General features: G+C 40.6%; 1 protein-coding gene across 4 annotated transcripts in view; it reads left to right on the forward strand.

The window, feature by feature from the left end:
• SENP5 (SUMO specific peptidase 5) overlaps positions 1-23,293 on the forward strand; it is a 46,408-nt gene that overhangs the window by 17,493 nt on the left and 5,622 nt on the right. For 3 of the 4 annotated variants that reach the window (XM_039351997.1, XM_039351996.1, XM_039351995.1), the window contains 6 exons: positions 2,965-3,070; positions 3,190-3,337; positions 8,460-8,507; positions 9,785-9,862; positions 19,088-19,225; positions 20,682-20,765. In XM_039351997.1, coding sequence (XP_039207931.1) covers positions 2,965-3,070; positions 3,190-3,337; positions 8,460-8,507; positions 9,785-9,862; positions 19,088-19,225; positions 20,682-20,765 — 602 coding nt within the window. Of the gene's footprint in view, positions 1-2,964; positions 3,071-3,189; positions 3,338-8,459; positions 8,508-9,784; positions 9,863-19,087; positions 19,226-20,681; positions 20,766-22,773; positions 22,890-23,293 lie in introns of all 4 variants that reach the window. The other variant, XR_005557765.1, reaches the window with a different exon arrangement.

Consider the following 23,293-nt stretch of genomic DNA (forward strand, 5'->3'; position numbering starts at 1 on the left):
TTTGAATCTGGTTTCCCCATTGACTTGGTCAGAAGGTTGCAAAAGGGGATCACATGACGCGGCAACCGTCATAAATACGAACCAGTTGCCGAGCATGGGGATGTTGCAACGGTCATAAATGTGAAAAACGGCCATAGGTCACTTTTTTCAATGCTGTTGTAACTTTGGTCACTAAATGGAACTGTTGTAAGTCAAGGACTATCCGTATGTCTAGGAGCACCTCTCCTGATACCAATCTAGTTTAGGGTTGTTTTTTTTTTTAAAGATTATTTTACTTTCTTTAAAACAGAACTTTGCAGGGCTGCCAACAAAGAGACAGCCGCAAGTATGATTCGATTTCCAGTAATGTGTCTCCACCTCCAAGATTCTAGATGCTTTTTGTGTTAAAAAGAGAGGGGAGAAGTTATTAGGGGTGTTTTGTTTCATGGTTTGCCCATTTGCCTTTTTTATATTAAAAAAAGCAAAGCATTAAGAAAGCATTGTCACTTCCTGTCAGTGGATATTTTACGTTTGCCATGCTTATTGCGGCAGTTGTCCCAAAGGTGCTTTTCTTTCAAAAGGCCACTGGACTTTCTTGTTTTGCTAGAAGGCGTTTCGCTTCTCCTCCAAGAAGCTTCTTCAGTTCTGACTGAATGGTGGAGAATGGAAGGATTTATATTCCTTGCAGTCATCTGGTTGCATGTCCTCTTTCTCAGAGTCGTTGAGGCCGCTTGGAGGCTTATCTGTGCCCTCAGGGTCACCTGAATCGTATAGTCCAGTGATGGCGAATCTTTTAGAGACCGAGTGCCCAAACTGCAACCCAAAACCCACTTATGTATCGTCAGGTGCCGGGTGGGCATGGTGCATTGAGTGGGTGTGGCCAGTTGGGTGGGTGTGGCCCATTAGGTGGGCGTGGCTGCGGTGGTAACGGCAGATTGGGTGGGATTAAAAAGTTCAATCAATCAATTCCAACTTTGCAAGACCTTTATTTCCCACGAGAAGTTGAAATTGATTGATTGACTGACTGAAGCTTTTTTTTTTTTTTTTTTTGCACATGGTGGCAGAGGCCTAAAGCGAAAAGGTTTTATAAAACCCAGCTGAAGGCCTAGGACTGGGGCGATGGCGCTCGTGCCCACAGAGAGGGCTCTGCGTGCCACAGGTTCGCCACCACGGCTATAGTCTGTTGTGGCAGTTGTTTTGTGAATGCTCTTAATAACCTTAATTTCCAAGGGTGTTGGTAGCTTAGTAGGATCGGAGTCCCCGCAGTATGCAGGTGGATGAGTTGAAAAATAATCTCAGCTGATGAGACATGTGTTTGTTCAATTCTGTCTTTAAAACACAACAAAACCCTGTATTGCATTTTATGGGAGAGAAGTTGGTTCTTGTTTTAATGCAGATCTATCTCAGTATATGAATCCAAGTAAAGCTATTCGGCATTTGCAATTCTCACATTTATAGTAATATATGTACTACTGTGCAAACATGAATATGTAAAAGGAGAGAAAGAGAGAGAGAGACAAGTAGAACTGTGTTCAGAAAGGAATATATTAGCAAAAATAACTGAGGACAAAAAAGTATACAGTGGGAGAATCATATATTAAAATGCATTTATTCTTTCACGAATATAGAAATATAAAATTTTATTTTTTAAAAGGCAACGCTGAATGTGGAAACAATTCAGGATGGATTTAGGATGGGAAAGTTGATTTATGTTTGACCATCTAAATCTGACTAAATTATACACACATGCTTTTAAAATGCTTATTGTGGTGTTAATGTGTTCATGTCTGCTTCAAAGTCTTTAAGTGGCCCCAGTTGGGTTTGTGGATGGAACAAATCAACAAGGAAGCCACAAAATCAACTTAAGATAAATTGCTGAAAATAGTAATGGATGATGATGCCTTGCGCTTCTAGTATTTCATGAGTTCCAGAGATAGAAATGGTGTAAAGTAAACATCATTGATATAATGAATGGCTTTGATATTTTAATAATGAAAATTCAAACAAATGCAAACAAGGTTTTTACTAGAGACTGCTGAATAAATCTGGTATAGATTTTCATGACTGTGTCTTGAATATCACATCAGTTGGAGTTGAGAGCAATTTACCCATATAAAACCAGTCAAAATACCAAATACTCAAATATTTTTTACCTGCTTCTCTCTTTCCTTTATTTGTTGCTCATTTATTATTTTTTATAAATAACTCAAGGCGGTGAACATACCTAATACTACTTCTGCCTCTTATTTTACCCCCACAATAGGTGAGGTGAGTTGGCCTGAGAGAAAGTAAATGGCCCAAATTCAGCCACCTGGCTTTCATTCCTAAGGTAGAATTAGAACTCATTATCTCCTGCTGATTGGCCCAAAGTCAGCTAGCCAGCTGTTATGCCTAGGGCAGGATTAGAACTCACAGTCTCCAGTTTCTGACCTGTTGCTGTAACCACTTAACCTTAACCACCAGACCAAACTGGCTTTTTAATGGTTATTTTACAATGAGTGTTTCAAAACAGATTGATTGGAGTGATTGGGCCAATCACTTATCCCTGCAATTGTTAAGTCAGTAACACGGTTGCTAAGTGAATCTGGCTTCCCCATTGACTTTGCTTGTCAGAAGGTCACAAAAGGTGATCACATGACCCCGGGGCAACGGTCATAAATATGAACCAGTTGCCAAGTCGGTGATCTGAATTTTGACCACGTGACCATGGGGTTGCCACAACCGTTGTAAGTGAAAAATGGTCATAAGTCACTTCTTTCAGGGCCGTTGTAACTTTGAACAGTCACTAAATGAACTATTGTAAGTCAAGGACTACCTGTACCGTCTCTGACCAACGATACTCATCAGTTAACCGTGTGGGTTAATTTTGTGCTGTATTTTCTAGGTGAAAATGTGGTTTATTGAAACTTGTCTGTGGAAATAGATTAGCCAGCGCTTTTGTAATTAATTCTGCAACTTTTTAATTTACAAATCTTTTCCTTGAAGGATTCCTAGATGAAGTAATAAAGAAATACGGCAGCTTAGTTCCGCTTTGTGAAAAAGATGTTATGGGAAGATTAAAGGAAGTCTTTAATGAAGATTTTTCTCATCGGTTAGTAACTCTATAATTTTCTGCTTTGCTCATTCCAGATTCCATGTTTATGGGTTTAGGTACCTGTATCTCACAAGTACTGGGATTATTTAACATTGACTGTTTTAATTTTGTTGCAGAAAGCCATTCATCACAAAAGAAATCATGAAGTATCAGACTAGGCATCCAAAATCTCCCACTTGCAATTTCCGGGTCTTTTATAATAAGCACATGCTGGATATGGATGATTTGACAACGCTAGACGGTCAGAACTGGCTAAATGACCAGGTGAGACTCTGCTGTAAAAAGCCAGTAAGATGCAGCTGCTTGAAATGGTGCTTGCTGACGACCGGGGTGGTTGCATGGGATGCTGGCTTCTTTGGAGAACTTCCTAGGAAGCACCAAGCAATGATGGAGGGGAGCATTTCGGTGGATTTGTATCTTGTTGCTGACCGTGCCTGATTATTAACCATTCTGTGAAAGAGCCCATAAGACAGTCAAACTTTTGTGTTCACTTGTCCAGAAAGATGGAGGGCCTCAGCTTGTACGTATTAGAAGAATTTGCAGGAAAGAATTGCTAGTGTTACACAACTGAGGCCTTTCTAAAGTGAGGATTCTCTAAGTTCAATGAGATAATAGTAGTAGTAGTAGTAGTAGTAGTAGTAATAGTAATAGTAATAGTAGTAGTTGGAAGGGACCTTAGAGGTCATCTAGTCCCAACCCCCTGCTCAGGCAGGAAACCCTATACCATTTCAGACAAATGGCTGCCCAGTCGCTTCTTAAAAACTTCCAGTGTTGGAGCATTCAGTGCTTCTGGAGGCAGGTTGTTCCACTGGTTAATTGTCCTCACTGTCAGGAAATTTCTCCTTAGTTCTAGGTTGCTTCTCTCCTTGATTAGTTTCCATCCGTTGCATCTTGTCCTGCCTTCAGGTACTTTGGAGTCAATAGCTTGACTCCCTCGTTCAGGGAGCGGTGTGGTGGCCTAGTGGTGAAGACGCTCGCCTTTCTCTCGGAAGGTTGAGAATTCAGTCCTAAGTAGTGGCAGATTTTTCTCTCCTAAGGCGCAAAATAAAAATATCTGCTGTGAACTCCCGTGTGGCATCAGGAAGAAAATGAACAATGCCAACAAAGTCGAAGTGCTTGGGTATGGTTAGGAGGGCACTTACTTTTCTAGGCTGCCCTATCCATGTTTCCTGCTAAAATACATGGGAAAATCCCATTGGAGGAAAATTCCACTTAGGGTTAGGGTTAGGTCAGCATAAACTTGGAGAGGAAAATGGACATCGCCAACAAACTCGGAGTGCTTGGTTATGGTTAGGAGGACACTTACTTTTCTAGGCTGCCCTATCTATGTTTCATTGTAAAATACATGGGGAAATCCCATTGTAGGAAAATCCCACTTAAGGTTAGGCTTAGGTCACCATGAACTCGTAGACAAAAATGGACATTTCCAAGAAACTCAGATTGCTTGGGTATAGTTAGGAGTGCACTTACATTTCTATGCTGCCCTATCTTTTTTTCCTAATAAAATATATGGGAAAATCCCATTGGAGGAAATTCCACTTAGGGTTAGATTTAGGGCACCATGAACTCGGGGAGAAAAATGGACATCGCCAACAACCTCGGAGTGCTTGGGTATGGTTAAGAGGGCACTTACTTTTCTAGGCAGATCCCTAATTATGTTTCCTGGTAAAATACATGGGAAAATTGCATTGGAGGAAAATTCCACTTAGGGTTAGGGTTAGGTCAGCATAAACTCGGAGAGGAAAATGGACATTGCCAACAAACTCGAAGTGCTTGGGTATGGTTAGGAGGGCACTTACTTTTCTAGGCTGCCCTATCTATGTTTCCTGGTAAAATATATGGGAAAATCCCATTGGAGGAAAATTCTACTTAGGATTAGGGTTAGGTCACCATGAACTCGGAGAGGAAAATGGACATCGCCAACAAACTTGGAGTGCTTGGGTATGGTTAGGAGGGCACTTACTTTTCTTGGCTGCCCTATTTATGTTTCCTGGTAAAATACCAGGGAAAATCGGATTGGAAGAAAATTCCACTTAGGGTTTGGTTAAGGTCAGCATAAACTCGGAGAGGAAAATGGACATTGCCAACAAACTCGGAGTGCTTGGGTATGGTTAGGAGGGCACTTACTTTTCTAGGCTACCCTATCTATGTTTCCTGGTAAAATATATGGGAAAATCCCATTGGAGGAAAATTCCATTTAGGATTAGGGTTAGGTCACCATGAACCCGGAGAGGAAAATGAACATTGCCAACAAACTCGGAGTGCTTGAGTATGGTTGGGGGGGGCAGCTTCATTCAGTCACCCTGACTCTACCCTGACTAGGGTCTTATAAAGGGAGTTTGATGAGATATTTTCAGCCCAGCTAACAAAAGAATATCCACCATAAAGATATATAACAAATCATCAGAATGAACTCTTATAATTTAGATCTGAACATACCATACAGACGATACAGTAAACTTAGAATAAACAATAAATGCCCATTCAGATTATTATGAGCCCACTGATCTACAAGATAGGTGACAGCTATATTTGAATGAATTCCGAATTCATGTTGGATAGGTTGTCTTGGTGGGAGAAGATGGCTTGATCTATATAAATGTGATTTCTGAATTAACTGGCCAACCGTGTGGAATAAAGGGAAATGGGAGAGCTAAAATGTCAGATTCTAAGGTGGGCAGTTGAGAAAAATATGTTCAGATAGAGAAATGATTGTGAACAGATGAATCTCTAAAGAGAATAATACAACAATTCCTTTTTCCTACATTTTGAATGTAATAAGTGATGATCTCTATCTCTACCTAAAAATGGGAAGGAATGTTTTTTTTTGAAAAATATGATTTAAATCAGTGTTGGGATTCAAATATGTGAACAACCAGTTCTCTGTGTGGATGCCGCTTCCGGAAGTCCATTCTGGGCCTGGGCAACAAAAAATTACCTACCGGTTCTGCTGAAGTGGTGCGAACCAGCTGAATCCCACCACTGATTTAAATGCTTATTTGCCAAAATTGTGTATGTGTGTGTATGTGTTGGAAAATCTAAAGCAAATGATTTGATTAGTTGTGAGAATGTGTGTGGAAATAACTCACTTTTTCCTAGAATTAATGTATGCTTGTGAGCATGTCTCTATTCAAAAAATGTGTTAATTTGTGTTACATTGGGCCACTACGTGATATATTAGTTCTACAGTATTAATCCTATGAAGGACAGTATCTTGCTTGTTTCTGTAGAACTCCAGTTTAGAAGTAGGGAACCTCTCAAAAGAAAGATACTTTAAGTTTTAGCTAACTGATAAAAAGTTCAGTACAAAAGATTCCGTTCAGAACACATTTTATTCTTATCTGTATACTGTTGCTCAGCTCAGAGAAGGCCGGAGAAGTAAACAGGTTATTTATCTAATTTTTATCTTGCATTTCCCCCCCCCCCCCAAGGAGTTAAAAGTGGCTTATTTGTTGCTGGGCAGAGTTCCTTTTTTTTATAAGATTGTTATTGAAACTTTCAAAGAAGAAGATTTAAAAAAAAAAAAGAACTTGGCGATAATATAATTATAACTGCTGTGAAGAGGCAGGGTTTTTCTTTCCTTTTTTCTTCCTTATTTTACATTTGTTTGCATTCTTTGCTTGCAGAGTTCCCAAAGAATTCATTATACAAGAGTGGCCTTGATTTAGCTGCTCACAAATTGTATGAATTCTAAAAGATGCTTTAGTGTGCAAAGGCTATCATAGGTCAGTGTTTCACAACCTTGGCACTCCCAGAAGCTTTGCTGGCTGGAGAATTCTGGGAGTTGAAGTCCGCAAGTCTTTAAGCTGCCACGGTTGGGAAACTCTGGATAGCTTCTGTTGTTCTCCACACCCAACGAGTCTCATTTATTTTATTTTTAACACAACCCCATTATTTAATACCTTAAGCATGTTTTCTTGGGGGACAAAGTATTTCAGACAGGAGCAACAGGGTGAAGGCAACTTTTCAGATATAAGGAGTCCTTGAGTTATGACTGTAATGGAGCCTGCCATTGTTGTAATGGTTGTAAAATGACAACTGACTTGATTTCATGATTTATTTATTTATTTATTTATTTGTGGCGGTTGTTAAGCAAACATGACAGTTAAGCAGATGCATTGTTTGCTATGCTGCGGTTTTGCAGAAAACTGGAAGGAAGGGCTGGTTTTCAGCAAAACCATTGTAAAACAGGTGACCACAGGACGCTGCAAACAGCTGTAAATAAGGCCAAGTTGCCAAGCATCCAAAGTGTAGTCACATGATTGTGCAGGGGTCACTGTCAGAACTTCGGATCTGGGTCATAAGTCCTCCTTTTCAGGTAGGTCTTAACTTTAAATGGTCACAAAGTGACCAGTCACAAGTCAAGGACTGCCTATAAGCAAATAATTTATCTGAACCAGCAAATGTGAAATGCAGTGATTTTGTGTGGTGGACACTGGTGACTCCTTTGTGAGGTGGTCTCCCCAAAATGTTTGGCATTCACTATATTATTTATTTAGCGCATGGCATATCATAGATGGACTAGCATTATTAACATTTCACCTAGATTAGTAAAACCCAATCAAATATAAATGTTAAAAAGATCTATTTCAAATATCAATGTCTAGGCCAGGGGTCTTCAAACTTGGCCCTTTTATGACACGTGGACTTCAACTCCCAGAGAGTTGAAATCCACAAGTCATAAAAGGGCCAAGTTTGAAGACCCTGGTCTAGGCCGTCTAACCACTGAAGGGCAGCATCGTTTATATTAAAACAAAAACCAAAACAAAACCAAAACGCACATACTGGACCAGTATATGTTCTCAGCTTACAGCCGGCCACGATACAATCTGAATGATTCACGATACAAAATCTGTAAGTGGAACTTAAAAACAAATCACACACCCACACTAAACCAGACCAGCTATTCATGACAGCCTTTGATTTTAAAATCTTTTTATCTAGAGAGCTTTGAAGGGGATGCATTCGTATGCCTCATTTCAATGTAAGTGTAGAAAAATATGCAGAGTGGAGCTTTAGGCAAATAATAAACTGCTGAAGAAGTTCTGGCTTTCTTTTCTGTCATTTATGCCTGTAGAAATATTATTAGATTCAGGCACTAATATCTAATACTCTACACAAATGTAGGACATCCCAACATTTTTTGACCGCCTCCCCCCTCAACTATTACCAAGTTATTGGTATAAAAAAATAAACATTTTTTTAAATCAATATGAGATACTTGTAATTTTCTCTTTTCCTTTGCCTAGAACTGTATTGTGCATGTTTTCTGTATTAAATTAAGCATATGGAACTTGATATATACTTCTTTACGTTCCATAAAATGACTATGCATTGGACTTAATAGCCTTTCCTTTTTTAAAATATTTTTTCTAAACTGTTTCAGATTATCAACATGTATGGTGAGCTAATAATGGACGCGGTCCCTGATAAGGTAGGAATCCTTCATTTTGTCTTTTTAGGTAAAATTAGCCAAATAAGATCCAAAACAAGCGGGAAGGAGAATAAAGAACTATCTTGAGCAAAAAAATGGAGAATCGGTTTATTTATTAAACAGGATTATTTATAATCAGTCAAATCACCTGGAAAGCTGGGTGATGGTGGGGACAGAGTAGCTGAAGTGCTGCCTTTTAAAGACCAAGTGCCCAAATTGCAACCCAAAACCCACTTATGCATCGTCGGGTGCCGGGTGGGTGTGGCCCATTGGCTGGGTGTGGCCAATTGGATGGGCGTGGCTATGATGGTAACGGCAGACTGGGTGGGACTAAAAATTTCGATCAATCAATTCCAACTTTGCAAGATTTTTTTTCCCGTGAGAAGTTGAAATTGACTGATTGATTGAATCTTTTTTTTTTGCGCACGGTGGTGGAGGCCTAAAGCGAAAAGGTTTTATAAAACCCAGCTGAAGGTCTAGGACTGGGGCGATGGTGCGCGTGCCCACAGAGAGGGCTCTGAGTGCTGCCTCTGGCACCTGTGCCATAGGTTTGCCACCACTGGCCTATGTTTTGTACGTGCATTTTATGAATATTAGTTAAATGTTTATGCATAGGCTGATTACCTGGTTTATGAATAGAAGAGAATAGAAAAGAATAGAGAATTGAGTAGGAATAGAATGGAATGGAATGGAACAGAATGATTGAGCATAAAGGAAATTGTCTCTGGTCTATAAGCTGTCAATATACATACAAGCAACGACAATGATTGTATTATATATAATAGGAGGAGGTAATAGGAAAGATGAGAAGGATAATAGAAATACAGCTATATTACATGGCAAATATCCTTAGTCATAAGACAGTGTTGTGGGAATTAGGTGTTTAACAGAATGATGGCATGGGGGAAATTATGTATCCTTGTGCCATTCCATGCCCTATAGCAGCATCCTAAAAGGAGGAATTGAAACAGTTTATGTCCAGAATATGACGGGTCTATAGATATTTTCTCATCCCTTTTTCTGGCTCATGCAGTATACAGGTTCTCAGTGGAAGGCAGGCTGATTGCAATTGTTTTTTCTGCAGTCCTAACTATCTGTTGCAGTCTGTACCTATCCTGTTTGGTTGCTGTATCAAACCAGGTAGATAGATATCTAAAGATGAGCCCTTTTCCTTCTCTAGTTGGATGCAGTAGCTTTACTGTTGAGAACTCAGTTCATTATTGGAATTAAGAATTCTGATTGGACCAGAAAATTCACTGATCACCTTGTCTTTATAGGTTCATTTCTTCAACAGCTTTTTCCATAGACAGCTGGTAACCAAAGGATATAATGGGGTGAAACGATGGACTAAAAAGGTATGATCCTATTTGCTGTTCTTGACAACCCTTGGCAGGTGAGAAGTGTTGAACATTGGAAAAAATGCATCTAAAATATATGAAGTTTATGAACTTTTTCCATTCATAAAAATATGAACAGCATACGTTTTGGTTTGTCAAAACCAAAACGTATGCTTCCAGGGTACCATTTTTTTTAAAAAAACATATTTTATTGGTTTTTTAATTCTTAAGAAAAGGTACTCAGGACACATCGTGGTGTTTGGGTAATCAGACATTCAAAAGTAATTCAACTCAATACATTCACTGTCCCCTCTTTATTTCCCTCAAATAACAATACGTTTAAAATATTCCATTTCTAAATTAATTTTCTATTACTACTAAACCTGTTTTAAAACTTTATCAGTTTACAATTAACATAATCAAATTTAACTTTAAATCAACAAGTTGTCAATTCAGGTATCCCTTCCAGATGTATTCTAATTCTTAATCTCTCTCATCCCTCATTTTATCACCAATCTCATTTATTTCTTCTTCCACTACACAATAGATATCCTAGTTAAAATAAAATATTAATCTACCTTGTACATGTATAATCTCACAATCTATCAATCTCTTTGTATTAACAAAATAATGTTAAACCTTAATTCATTTCAATTCATTACACAAACTTCAAATTTCATCCAATTGATTATCATGCCTTATCACATCTATGTTATCGTACAAAAAGGTCATCTTACTAATTTAAAACACTCCATTAATTATTGAAACCATCCCAATCTAAAAAAATCAACATTTTCTTCAATTCCAATGCATAATTTTCATGAAAATAAATCTATTATTCCAAAAAGTACATTCTTAATCTATTTAAAATATCTATTCTGATAATCACCCTCCTATATATATATATATATTTATATTTTTTCTTGCTTCTAACTCTAAATCATAATCCTTAAAACAATCCATAAATCCAACATTGCCTTTTAATCCATTACACAATTTTAAATTTCTCTTTTCAGTCTGATTCTGGCTTTTTTTCTGTGCCAGGCAGGTTTCCATAAATACGCTTCCCTTTCAGCCAGTAGATCTATTTTTGTTGCTTGCAGTAGCCTTTGAAAGGATAGGAATCCATCCTCTGCATTAGACATCTATTTCTCTCTTCCTTGAAGCATCGTTGCTTTGTAGTTTGAAATCTGAGTCTTTACTTCTGTTCTTCTAAGTTGCAGATGGAAAGTTTATAAGATAGAATACGTTTCTCTTTTATCTCTGTTGATTCCTCTTCTAGTATGTTTTGATTTATACAATAGATGTAGACTGGACATCCATTTGAACTTTTGAAGTGCAATTTCTGGATCTTAGTTCTGTAGTAAACTCTTTCATTGTAGCACATATTTCTGCAGTAGCCTCATAAATCTTTTCCAATATAAGTTTACAGTTTAATTGTGACTGAGGTTTCTCCATTTTGATAGTGATTAAAAAGAGTCTCTTTTTCCTTTTTTGTGGAGGCTATATTTGATATAAATTAGGCAATATCCACCCCCACAATTCCCACAGCTGCACAGCTTATCTTTTCTCTTCAAAGATATTTTGAAGATCAGGTCTGTTCCATCTTCAAAAGTAACCAGAAGTTGCAGTATTAAATTTTTGCCACTAGATGTCCTCAGTAGATTAAAAAAGATCTTTTCCAGACACCATTTCCTTTTTTCTATCTTTTAAAGTATAGTTCTTAGAAAGAGAGGAAATTTTTTTTTCTGTATCCCAAAAAATATAAAAATAAAATATAGTCTTTAAAATTTTGTTTTATTTTTATACAATGCCTTTCTTCCCAAAGAATGTAGAAGCTGCCTTTTCAAGCCAGGGAAATAATTCCAACAAGGCTCTTACAGGTACAAAAAACAAAATAAAATAGAGAGAGTAGCAAAGAAAAATCTCACCCGGATTCACCACGGGGGTTCTTACAGCTTAGATGTTCTTTGACTTGCGGTTTGAAGCAGCAGGGTGATCGGCCATTTTACTGGCTGATCTTCTCCGTCGGCCCTCAGAGATAGCTCGGACAGCTGGAGGAGCTGCTGCTCCTCTGCAGCCAAGCAGAGCCTCCTCGACAGAAGTCGCACCCTCCAGGGCGACTTTTGATCCGCATAAGGGTCTACCGGCGGAGGGAAGGCTAGCCGACGAGGAGACAAGTCTCCCCGTGCGACTAGGGACGCCGCGAACTGGAACCAGAAGTGCTTCCAGGGTACCATTGACGGCATAGCTGGTGAGAATATTATTCTTTGGGAAACAGACCAAGTAAAAATATTTTTTGCCTTTTGGCTAAATTCAAGTGTGGTATCACAAAAATATGATTACTTTAATCGCTCGTGTAGGCCAACTTCTTCAAATTCTTTTGTAAGTATGTATTTAGAACTATAAACGAAATGTTCCATTCTGCTCTTTGGAATTAGAAATTAAATTGGATTTTGTTACTTGACTTGTGTAGTAGAACTTTTGTTTTGTTTTGTTCATGCTTTGTGTGGAGCATTTTGAGCTCAGCCAAAAATGGCAGTTCCACCTGACTGGATTTTAATTAAACTGAGAATGTGTGCTTTTCCCTCCTTTTTTAAAAAACAAAAACAAAAACAAAAAAAATCTCAGATTAAGGGTATCTTATTTTGCCACTTCAGCTCTCAGTTACTCTCCAAGTAAGCCATAGTTAATTCTCATTGTACAATTTTTATGAGCTGGAGTGATGTAGCTCTATCTAAATGGTCAAGTTAAATTTACTATTTGAAAGCTGATTTGATTTCCAATCTTATTAACCATCTTGATCTGACTATTTTGGTCTGAACTCACTCCATTTTCTCTCTCTCTTTTTTTTAAACTGTGGTGCCCAGTATTCCTAGTAGGTACTAATCATCATCATAATCATTGGCTTAATGATGGTGGAGATGGCCTCTGCTCTGGTGGTTTGAGTCCTAGCACTGCATGGTGGGGGGGAGAGCTCCCATCTCGCCTAAGCTGCTGCCTACCTAGCAATTCGAAAGCATATTTTGTGCGAGTAGATAAATAGGCTCCACTTCGGTGGGGAGACAACCGGAGTGCTTCACGTGGTGGTTAAATCCTGCCGGCAATGAACAGAGCTGGTAAACAGGAAGCCAAACTATTACTCTGCATTAGCATTGTAGTTTCCTGGCTAATGTAACAATGCCATTATGCTAAATAAATAAATAAAATCATCATCACCATCGTCATCCTAGTGTTATTCCCACAAGTGCAAGGTGTGCTTTTTGGGACAACAAGCGCCATCTTGTGGTGATCAAATGCAGCATCCGGGTCTAACTCGCTCATTACCAGTTCACTATTGGATCTTCTTGCCCTTTGGCTTTTCTTTTGTTTCTAACACAAATAATCCTTTTTGTTGCTTTTGGTACCTCTTACTTTTGGGTCTCCTTTTAGTCTTAGGCATACTCATTTGTAGTGGGATGTCCATGCTGGATTCCTAAGTGTGTGTGTGTATGTATGTATGTATGTATGTATGTATGTATGTATGTATATTATATATATATAATTTTCCTTCACATACAGTGCAATGTCCTCATCCCTTCTGCTAGATCTTATCCTTCTGAAAAGCTGTAACCTTCCAATGCTATAGGATCATAATCCCTGTCAAGTTTATATAATGTCTTATCACAACATCTTTGTCTTCTGTTTATTTTTCATATTCTGCAATGGTGTAGAAACATCAGAGATTCTGAGTATCACCTGCCAGTATTTGTGTTGTAATACCCTACAATATGCTGAATGCTCCTCCTGGGTTTCTCTCTTTGTGTTCTGCTTTACTTGTCCTAGACCTTATCAGTATATTAGCTTCTGGGCTATTCCTATCCTCCATCTTTGATTCTTGTTTTATGCCATTCTCATAAGACGGAAAGTGCCTGCCAAACAATTTCTTCCCAATCTTCCTATATATTCACTGAAGTCCTTCACAAAGATAGTCGATTGATGTAGGAGCTAAACTCTTCTTGGTTTCACTATCTACAGTACAACAGGTGCAGTCTTGTTCTCTCTACTTGCTTGGTGACCTTCAACTGAACAGATTGATGAAAAAAAATTACTTGTCCTCCCAGTTCACTTTCCTGGCAATAGATTCTTTCAGATTCTGGTCATGCTATACCAGGGGTCTTCAAACTTGGCAACTTTAAGACTTGTGTGGACTTCAACTCCCAGAATTCCTTTGCCAGCCCTGGCTGGCTGAGGAATTCTGGGAGTTGAAGTTCACAAGTCTTAAAGTTGCCAAGTTTGAAGACCCCTGTGCTATACATTCCCACATAAATTAAAAGGAAAAGAACATTGAATAATCTTGTCCCAAAAGTGCTTTTCAAAAGTCAGTTGAACTTTCGTTGGGTTTTTTTTTCTGGGGGGGGGGGGAAACCAGGAAAATAAGTCAAGAAGCTTCTTGGATGAGAAGTGAAACATTTTCAGGGGAAAATCTAGGTAGGTCCAGTTGACTTTTGAAAAGCACCTTTGGGGCAACCATGACCTGGATGATTGAGAATCTCCATAGACATTGAATAATCTTGGTAACCTCTTTGTTCAGCTCTATAGAGATTGGCACCTGGAAGACAGCACACCTCTCATTTATTTATTTATTTATTTATGAGACTTATATACCGCTTTAAGTGCAAGCACTCTCTAAGCGGTGTACACCAGTAAGCAATGTATATATATATATATATTTACATTGCCCCCAAAAATCTGGGTCCTCATTTTACCTACCCCGGAAGGATGGAAGGCTGAGTCAACCTTGAGCCGGTGAGATTTGAACTGCTGACCTGCTGAACACAGTCAGCTAAAGTGGCCTGCAGTACTGCACTCTAACTGCTGCTCCACATGCAGACATGTGTCTGCACACAACTCCCTTGGATCCTATTAGCAGGGAATTGCTCATTATCATAATGTGGTCCTTTTTCCCTAAGTGGCTCCTGGTTTTGTTTCTTTTCTGTTTAGGATTTGGGCCCCAGGCTCTCGGGTAGCTCTTAAACTTGGGTTACTGTAGAGGTAGAACATTGGGTTCTGATTGAGAAATTCTGTAAATAGTTTCATTTGTTCATCAGCTTCTTCTGCGATTATTCCGTCCACGAGATTACAGATGCTGGTGGCGAAAAGTTGGATGTTCTACCACTTCTGTATCTTTCTCCTTCTCCACATTCTTCTTCAGGCGCCAAGACTTTAGTTCCCTGATAATCGCAAAGAAATCAGAACCAGTGTTTGGAGTTTTCATTGAGACTTCTGAAGCTGTTAAGCATATGTCCTTTTGGCTTGTTTCGGAATTCTTTCCCGGTTTTGCATCCTTCCAAACTCACAGTATGTTCAGGGTGCTCAGTGTCAGCTAATAAACAGGAGCCTACATTTTAGATTAATTAAAGCTTCATCCATAAATGGAAAATAAATCTAAGATTTATTCAAATACTTGCTTTGTTTGTAAATATGTTTCTCCTCTCCATTAAGCTGCTTGCCTTGGACATTTTCTATCTCTTCTAGGCACCTACCAGATCTTCACTCTAGTGGGTTGGGTTGCAGAATTAAAGAGTTACTTCGGCCTTTAACATCATGAACTGATGGGCATTTCTCTCTGTGGAGCACCTTGCATAAAAACACTAATTTTATACTTAACACAATCACACTGTATGCTGTCTAATATTTCTGATTTTGAATAAGTCAGCACAGGAAGATTTTTTTCACCATTTTTTAAAAAACAAATTAAAAGTTCTGATTTATTTGGGTAATTGCATCAAATAAATGACCATTGAGAAGGAATTTTGACTCCCATTTGACTGGGTCAAGGATATGCATTCTTTTATTGATGGAGGACAGTTTTTTTTATCCTTTACCAGGAATTTCACTGGCCAAGATCATCATGCAGAATGGGTAAATGAAATGGAATAAAAAATGTGAACACCACTTTAAAAAAAAAAAAATCTACCCCTTCCTCTGCCATCTGAGCCCCAGATTCCTCTTTTTATCACTTCACTAAATTTCAGCAAACATTTTTACTGATTGTACTACTAAAATGCTGGAAATGTTTAAATTGCTGTTTGGTGGCTTGACCCCCACGAATGTGTAAATAGTTGAGTGATGATTGAGGAACCCTGGGTTCAAGTACTCCCTCAGCCATGGAAATTTCTGGCAATTTCCTCAGGGGACTTGCTGCTAGCCAGTCACTCTCGGCCCAGCGTACCTCACAAGGTTGTGGTGGTGAAAAAACTCTGAGAATACTGCATTCACTGCTCGTCTTTCCTGGGGGAGAGGCTGGATATAAATCTAAAAAACAGCTTTAAAAGTTATCATTGACCCAGAACGACATGCTGTTTCAACAAGGGTCTCTCGTTGTCCTCTTGTGTGTTTGCTCTCTGCCTTTCGGAATGAAATGTGTCTAATTAATTGGAATTCCAAAAAGCGTACGGGGGGGGGGGGGAATAAATATAACGTGTTGTGTGATTTTTATTGGTTCCCTAATGTTTTTGTCAGGGATATTCTGAAGAAAGACGTGTTCAGACAGTCGTGTGTTCTCTTGCCCATTTCTTTTCCCAAGGACTGTTGGTATTTTTATTTTTCCACTGTCTCCTGTAAAAAAAAACAACCCCATCTTCAGATATCCAAGGAGGCCTTCTTAAACGGCTCTTATTTCATCAAGGCCAGAAAGAGGCAGGAGGCCACTACCATCAGCCTGATTTCAAGAGTCCTCCTTGGTTCAGACCAGTGGTTCTCAACTTTTTTAATGCCGCGACCCCCAACCAGTCGTAAGTCGAGGACTACTCACCGGTCGTAAGTCGAGGACTACTCAACTGGTGCAGCACCGTTTGCAGAATGGGACTTTTGGCGGGCTCAGCAGGGCAGAGACAGCCTGGACAATTCCTATTGGCTTTTGAAAGCCAATAGAATTAGACTCCATTCAAGAGAGTCTATTCTATTGGCTTTCAAAAGCCAATAGAATAAAAGGGAGTAGCACAGCTAAGGAAAAGGGGAAAAAATGGCGGACTGCGTTGTTTGGCGACCCCCGTGAAATGGTCGTTCGACTCCAAATGGGGTCCCGACCCACAGGTGGAGAACCACTGGTTCAGACCATATCCTTGCCCGTGATTGTGAGAACGGAAAAGAGAAAGATAGTACAGAGAGCAAAGATTCTCGGAACTTGTCGTCTACTAGTACTTTTTTTTTTTTAACCAATAGAAGAAAATATTTCTAGCTTGGGATTGAACTGTGGGATCCTTGGTGCTTTCTGAGCTTGGTGCTTTTCTTGCAGGGGTTTCATGACCCAGCTAGATACCATCGTCAGTGCTGGACGGGAGTGGGGTTTTGCTCGCCATTCCCTTCCAGCACTGACGATGTTACCTGGCTGGGTCATGAAACCTCTGCAGAAAAACAACCACGCTGAGAGAGCAACAAGGACCCACTCGTACGTTTACAAGTCGGGCACTGTTTTTGACCTGATTTGGGAGATAAGTTGGGACACATGGTGGCAGCATAAACCTAGCATCTGCCTGCAGCTCACTATCCTACCTGCAGCTGCAAGGGAGATGGCCTTGTCCATGCTCCTCTGCCTTCCAAAGTAACTTCTTGATCAGTGGTTCTCAACCTGTGGGTCGGGACCCCATTTGGGGTTGAACGATCATTTCACGGGGGTCGCCAAACAACGCAGTCCACCATTTTCTTTTCCCCTTTTCCTTAGCTGTGCTGCTCCCTTTTATTCTATTGGCTTTTGAAAGCCAAGAGAATAGACTCTCTTGAATAGAGTCTAATTCTATTGGCTTTCAAAAGCCAATAGGAATTGTCCAGGCTGTCTCTGCCCTGCTGAGCCCGCCAAAAGCCCCATTCTGCAAACGGTGCTGCACCAGTTGAGTAGTCCTCGACTGACAACCGGTTGAGTAGTCCTCGACTTACGACCGGTTGGGGGTCGCGACATTAAAAAGGTTGAGAACCACTGATCTTGATGCTTGCGCTGAATTGTTTCAGATTCTCCAATGTTGCTTATCCTCTAACCTGGCCTTCAATCATCTGCAGTACAGCTTGGCTGGTCTGCTTAAGTTTGTCCAGATCAGGGGCATTGCTAGAATCTGGGGGGCAGCCTGCGTGCAGCTGGCGCTCTTTTAGAGAGGTTAGGATTGTCATCAAAGCCGCAGTTGTCTTTGGCAAAAGAATTGCGCCTTGCAGTCCAGGCAGCTCTTCTGCCTCTTTGAGTGGGAAGGGGGGAGAGAGGCGCCGCTATCCATGTGGAACTGCTGCCCGAAATGTAGCATTCTTTGTATAGCCACTGCTGTCTTAAGAAGTAACCTTGGAGTTATTAATTTGTTCTGTCGGAAAGTAATTTGTGCCTCAACCCGTGCAAAGTAATTTGTGCCTCAACCCTTGCGTTTCCCCCTTTTACAGTCCCTGCCGTGGGGAGCTCAGGTTTGAACGCAGCTTTGGGTGGAGAATGGAAAATTCTCTTCGCAGGATCTCTGTAACGTTGCAGATAGAACTTGGCTTAAGGATGTAAGGGTTGCTTTGAGCTGGAAGCCATGCTCCTGGTTTTAACACCTTGGTCCTAAAGTCGTGTGCAAGCAAAACAAACAAACAAACAAACAAAAACTGGCTCCCAGAATCACAGGTTCCACCTTTCTGTCTATAATAAAATAGATTGGCCTTCATCAGAAATTAGCCAATCTTGGAATCATGGCTGCCTAGGATTTCCAGACCAACTGCATTTACCAATTCCTCATGGTAAATTAAAGGAGTATAAGGGCTTTGTTTAGGTTTTTGGGCTGTAAGTTTCGGTATTCCTAACGATGGTGCTGATGCCAGTTGCCATTTAACAGAGCAGGGATGCAAAATGTTATATGACCTAAGAATCAGAAATGGGGACGGTCTGTATGTGAAGGGCCAAAATAAGCCTTGCAGATACACATTTCCCCATTAAAGCCTGGCCTGCCCTGTAAACCTTGGAAAGGTTATTAAGTTGATGGAGATTCCAACCTCTGGTTTGGAAGGCAGTAATTCCTCACTCCAGGTGAAGAGGAAGGAGGCATAGTGTGTTTGTGTGGAATTGGCAGGCAGTGTACCCTGCATTTCCTCTGTCTCTTTGTCTATTGTATCCGGGAGGGCCCTGTTGGGATCCTGGTGGGGTTTTTTATGTTTCTGTAGGAATTAATGAGGCATTCAGCATTGTGGGCAGATGATGTATTGCTTGCTCCTGGTGATGGATGACCTGCACTTTTTTTTTTTTTTCAGGTGGACCTCTTCAAAAAGACCCTCTTATTAATTCCTATTCATCTGGAAGTTCACTGGTCCTTAATTACTGTGAATCTCCCTAACCGAATTATTTCATTTTATGACTCTCAAGGCATTCATTTTAAGTTCTGCGTAGAGGTAAGAGGGACCAGGGCTCTTCTAATAAAAGGTGACCATCGTTTCATACCCTAAGGAGCTTGGTCGTCCCCTGGATAGAGCTGCCCTCAGTGTAGCACAGTCATTCTGATTTATAAAACTCCAGCCATCTTTTGTTAAAGCAGTGGTTCTCAACCTTTTTAATGCCGCGACCCCCAACCGGTCATAAGTTGAGGACTACTCAACCGGTCGTAAGTTGAGGACTACTCAACTGGTGCAGCACCATTTGCAGAATGGGACTTTTGGCGGGCTCAGCAGGGCAGAGACAGCCTGGACAATTCCTATTGGCTTTTGAAAGCCAATAGAATTAGACTCTATTCAAGAGAGTCTATTCTATTGGCTTTCAAAAGCCAATAGAATAAAAGGGAGTAGCACAGCTAAGGAAAAGGGGAAAAAAATGGTGGACTGCGTTGTTTGGCGACCCCGGTGAAATGGTCGTTCGACCCCAAATGGGATCCCGACCCACAGGTTGAGAACCACTGTGTTAAAGGGATAGAGCAGGAGTTGGCAACCTTGGCTCTTTTATGACTCGTGGACTTCAACTCCCAGAATTCCTGAGCCAGCCATGCTGAGGGGAAAGGGAGAAGTTTCCATGCTTAGCCATGCTGGCTCAGGAATTCTGGGAGTTGAAGTCCACGAGTCATAAAAGAGCCAAGGTTGCCTACCCCTGCCCTAGGCCTAGGCTGCTTTATGACTCGTGGACTTCAACTCCCAGAATTCCTGAGCCAGCATGGCTCAGCTTGGAAACCTCTTCCTTTCCCCTCAGCATGGCTGGCTCAGGAATTCTGGGAGTTGAAGTCCACGAGTCATGAAAGAGCCAAGGTTGCCTACCCCTGGGCTAGACTATATTATTTACAATGTATTACAAAATATACAATGTATCCTTGGCCATATATTGTTAATTCGACCTGGGCTATACTTCTTACCACTTTTTCCTCAGTTCTTAATATCTTTTACCAATCTAGTATTCTCCAAATTTACTGTGATTGGAAGTCTCAGTGGTCCCAGCCATTTTGGCCCAAGACCAAAATAGTTAAAAGATTTTGGGAATTGTAGTCCATATTAACAACAGAGCGAAGGTGCCTGCCCATTCTTAAAGCTGTCTTAAATAACTTGCAGTTTGTGTCCGTTATTGATCCTTCTCCTTTTGGTAAAGCTCTGCAGACTACATAGACAGATTTGTGGCACAGATAAAATGAATTAAAACCCCGTGAGGTTAATTACATTGAAAGCTAATGATTCCTGCAAGATTTACCCAGGATGTTTTTAAATCATGGCCATTAAGGGAGCTTTCTGCTTCAAGCCAAACGCCTTTTATTGTATCCCACTGACTCTCCGAGGGCCCAGTGTGTGGGGGAGTGCTTGTTTAAGAAACTTACGGCTGGTCCAAACAGGCTTTAATTCATATTCCTCCTCCCATATTTTTTTTCCCTAAAAGAACATACGGAAATACTTGCTGACAGAAGCTAAAGAAAAGAATCGCCCCGATTTCCTTCAGGGTTGGCAGACGGCTGTTACAAAGGTAAGTGCTATTCATGCAGGCAAGGTATTTTAGGGGTAATACCTGGCGGAAGGTTTGACTTTGTCTAAAACAGTGGTTCTCAACCTGTGGGTCGGGACCCCATTGGGGGTCGAACGACCATTTCACGGGGGTCGCCAAACAACCCAGTCTCCCATTTTTTCCCCCTTTTCCTTAGCTGTGCTACTCCCTTTTGTTCTATTGGCTTTTGAAAGCCAATAGAATAGACTCTCTTGAATAGAGTCTAATTCTATTGGCTTTCAAAAGCCAATAGGAATTGTCCAGGCTGTCTCTGCCCTGCTGAGCCTGCCAAAAGCCCCATTCTGCAAACGGTGCTGCACCAGTTGAGTAGTCCTCGACTTAACGACCGGTTGAGTAGTCCTCGACTTACGACCGGTTGGGGGGGGTCACGGCATTAAAAAGGTTGAGAACCACTGGTCTAAAATGAAAGCTTTGCCTTGAGACCAGGAATGAACAATTGGGAGAGCTGCATTTGACAGCGGCAGTTTAGGGTCAGGGAGAGGGCCTCACTGGGCAGGGTGAAAAGGGAAGCTGGGGGGGGGGAGATGTTAAGGTTCCCCCTTCCCCACAACTTTGGAACTATTTTTTTTTTTTGTAAAATTTTTATTGACTTTCTAATTTCACATTTAAATCTTTGAAAAGCAACATGGCGGCTGAGTTTGTCAATTATTCAATAACATACAATACTTTGGAACTAATTTTTACTGTGTTGGGTCTTCTTTAGGACACGTAAGTCAGTAATCCCTGACTTAGGACAACAATTGTCCCAAGATTCCTTTTGCTAAGGGAGACGGTTGCTAAATGAATTTTGCCTCATTTTACAACCTTTCTTGCCCCAGCTGTTAAGTGAATCACTGCAGTGGTTAAGTTAGTAACAAGGTTGTTAAGCGAATCTGGCTTCCCCATTGACTTTGCTCATGAGAGGTTCACGCAAGGTGATCACATGACCCCAGGACACAGCAACTGCCATAAATATGAGTCGGTTGCCAAGCGTCTGATATTTTGATCACGTGACCGTGAGGATGCTGCAACGGTCGTAAGTGTGAAAAACGGTCGTAAGTCACTTTTTTCAGTGCCGTTGTAACTTCAAACGGTCACTAAATAAAGTGTCGTAAATCAAGGACTACCAGTACCGTATTTTTCATAACTTCCTCGGATTGAATGGTGGAGAACCACGGAGTTTTAATTAGAGAAGGATTTCAATACCTGAAAGAAAAAAAAATTGGTGTCTATAATCAGTCTTAGGGCTACTGATGGCCCAGTCCTACTCTAGACCCGGCACCTTCCAGATACTTGTGAGTGCAAGACTAGAGGGAGGTTGCTGTGATCCAGGCAACTTCCAGATGTCTGAATTTCAGCCCCAGAACTTCCAACCAGATGTTTGTCAGGCTTCCCCCTCCAATAATGTATCATTTAAAAGTGCAGCTCTGTCTGTAACGTCAAACAGAAAAATGAAAATTAGAACGTTTCAGTAGCTGAAGCAGCTCGCAGCTGCCAAAAACATAACCATCGTGGAATCGGAGTGTAACCTGCCTACCAGATCTTCTCTTTAAAAAAAATGCTTGTCTTGCCTGCAAAGTACAGCTTAGCTGCTGCTTAACCATAGCATCGTTACGCTAATTCCCTATAATTATAAAGATGGATTGAATACAAATCAGACTTATGTAGCTTGTTCAGAATATCTCTGAATTTGCGGGCTGGTTAATTTTATGTTCGCTGCTTGCAAGGAGCGGTACACATCTAGTTTGCCTGGGTGGGTGTCCCTCCCTATAAGTTGGAAGCAAAAGTCAGAATTTCTAGCCAGATATGAGAGTTCTTCCCCCTCCCCATTTAATTGAGGGGTACCTGGTTGGAAAAGGTTTCTGCATAGTACGACTCAGAGATACCTACTATTTTATTATTATTATTATTATTATTTATTATTATTATTATTAGGAAGGGAGTTGAAGGGATAGTTTGAAAGGTGGGGGAATGTGACTTTTTCCTGTAGGGTATCAAGCTGCCAGATTGGTCCAGTACAATACTCATTTGACACTCAAAGATAGTCCCAGTGGAATACAGGTAGTCCTCGACTTACGACCACAAGTGAGTCCAAAATTTCTGCTGGTAAGTGAGACATTTGTTATAAGCGAGTTTTGCCCCATTTTACGACCTTTCTTGCCACTGTTGTTAAGTGAATCACTGCAGTTGTTAAGTTAGTAACACGGTGGTTAAGTGAATCTGGATTCCCCTTTGACTTTGCTCGTCAGAGGTTCGCACAAGGTGGTCACATGACCCCAAGACACTGCAACTGTCAGAAATATGAGCCGGTTGCCAAGCGTTTGAATTTTGATCACATGACCATGGGGATGCGGCAACGGTCGTGAGTGTGAAAAGTGATCATAAGTCACTTTTTTCAGTGCTGTTGTAACTTCAGAGAGTCATTAAAACAAACAGTTGTAATTCGAGGACTAGTCGTAAAAGGGAAAGAATTTGTATGAAAGGAAACTGAGGGGTTTTGTGACTTGCAT

The sequence above is a fragment of the Crotalus tigris genome, unplaced genomic scaffold (genome assembly GCF_016545835.1).
Source record: "Crotalus tigris isolate CLP2741 ecotype Arizona unplaced genomic scaffold, ASM1654583v1 scf7180000018395.510130, whole genome shotgun sequence".
NCBI classification, from domain to species: domain Eukaryota; kingdom Metazoa; phylum Chordata; class Lepidosauria; order Squamata; family Viperidae; genus Crotalus; species Crotalus tigris.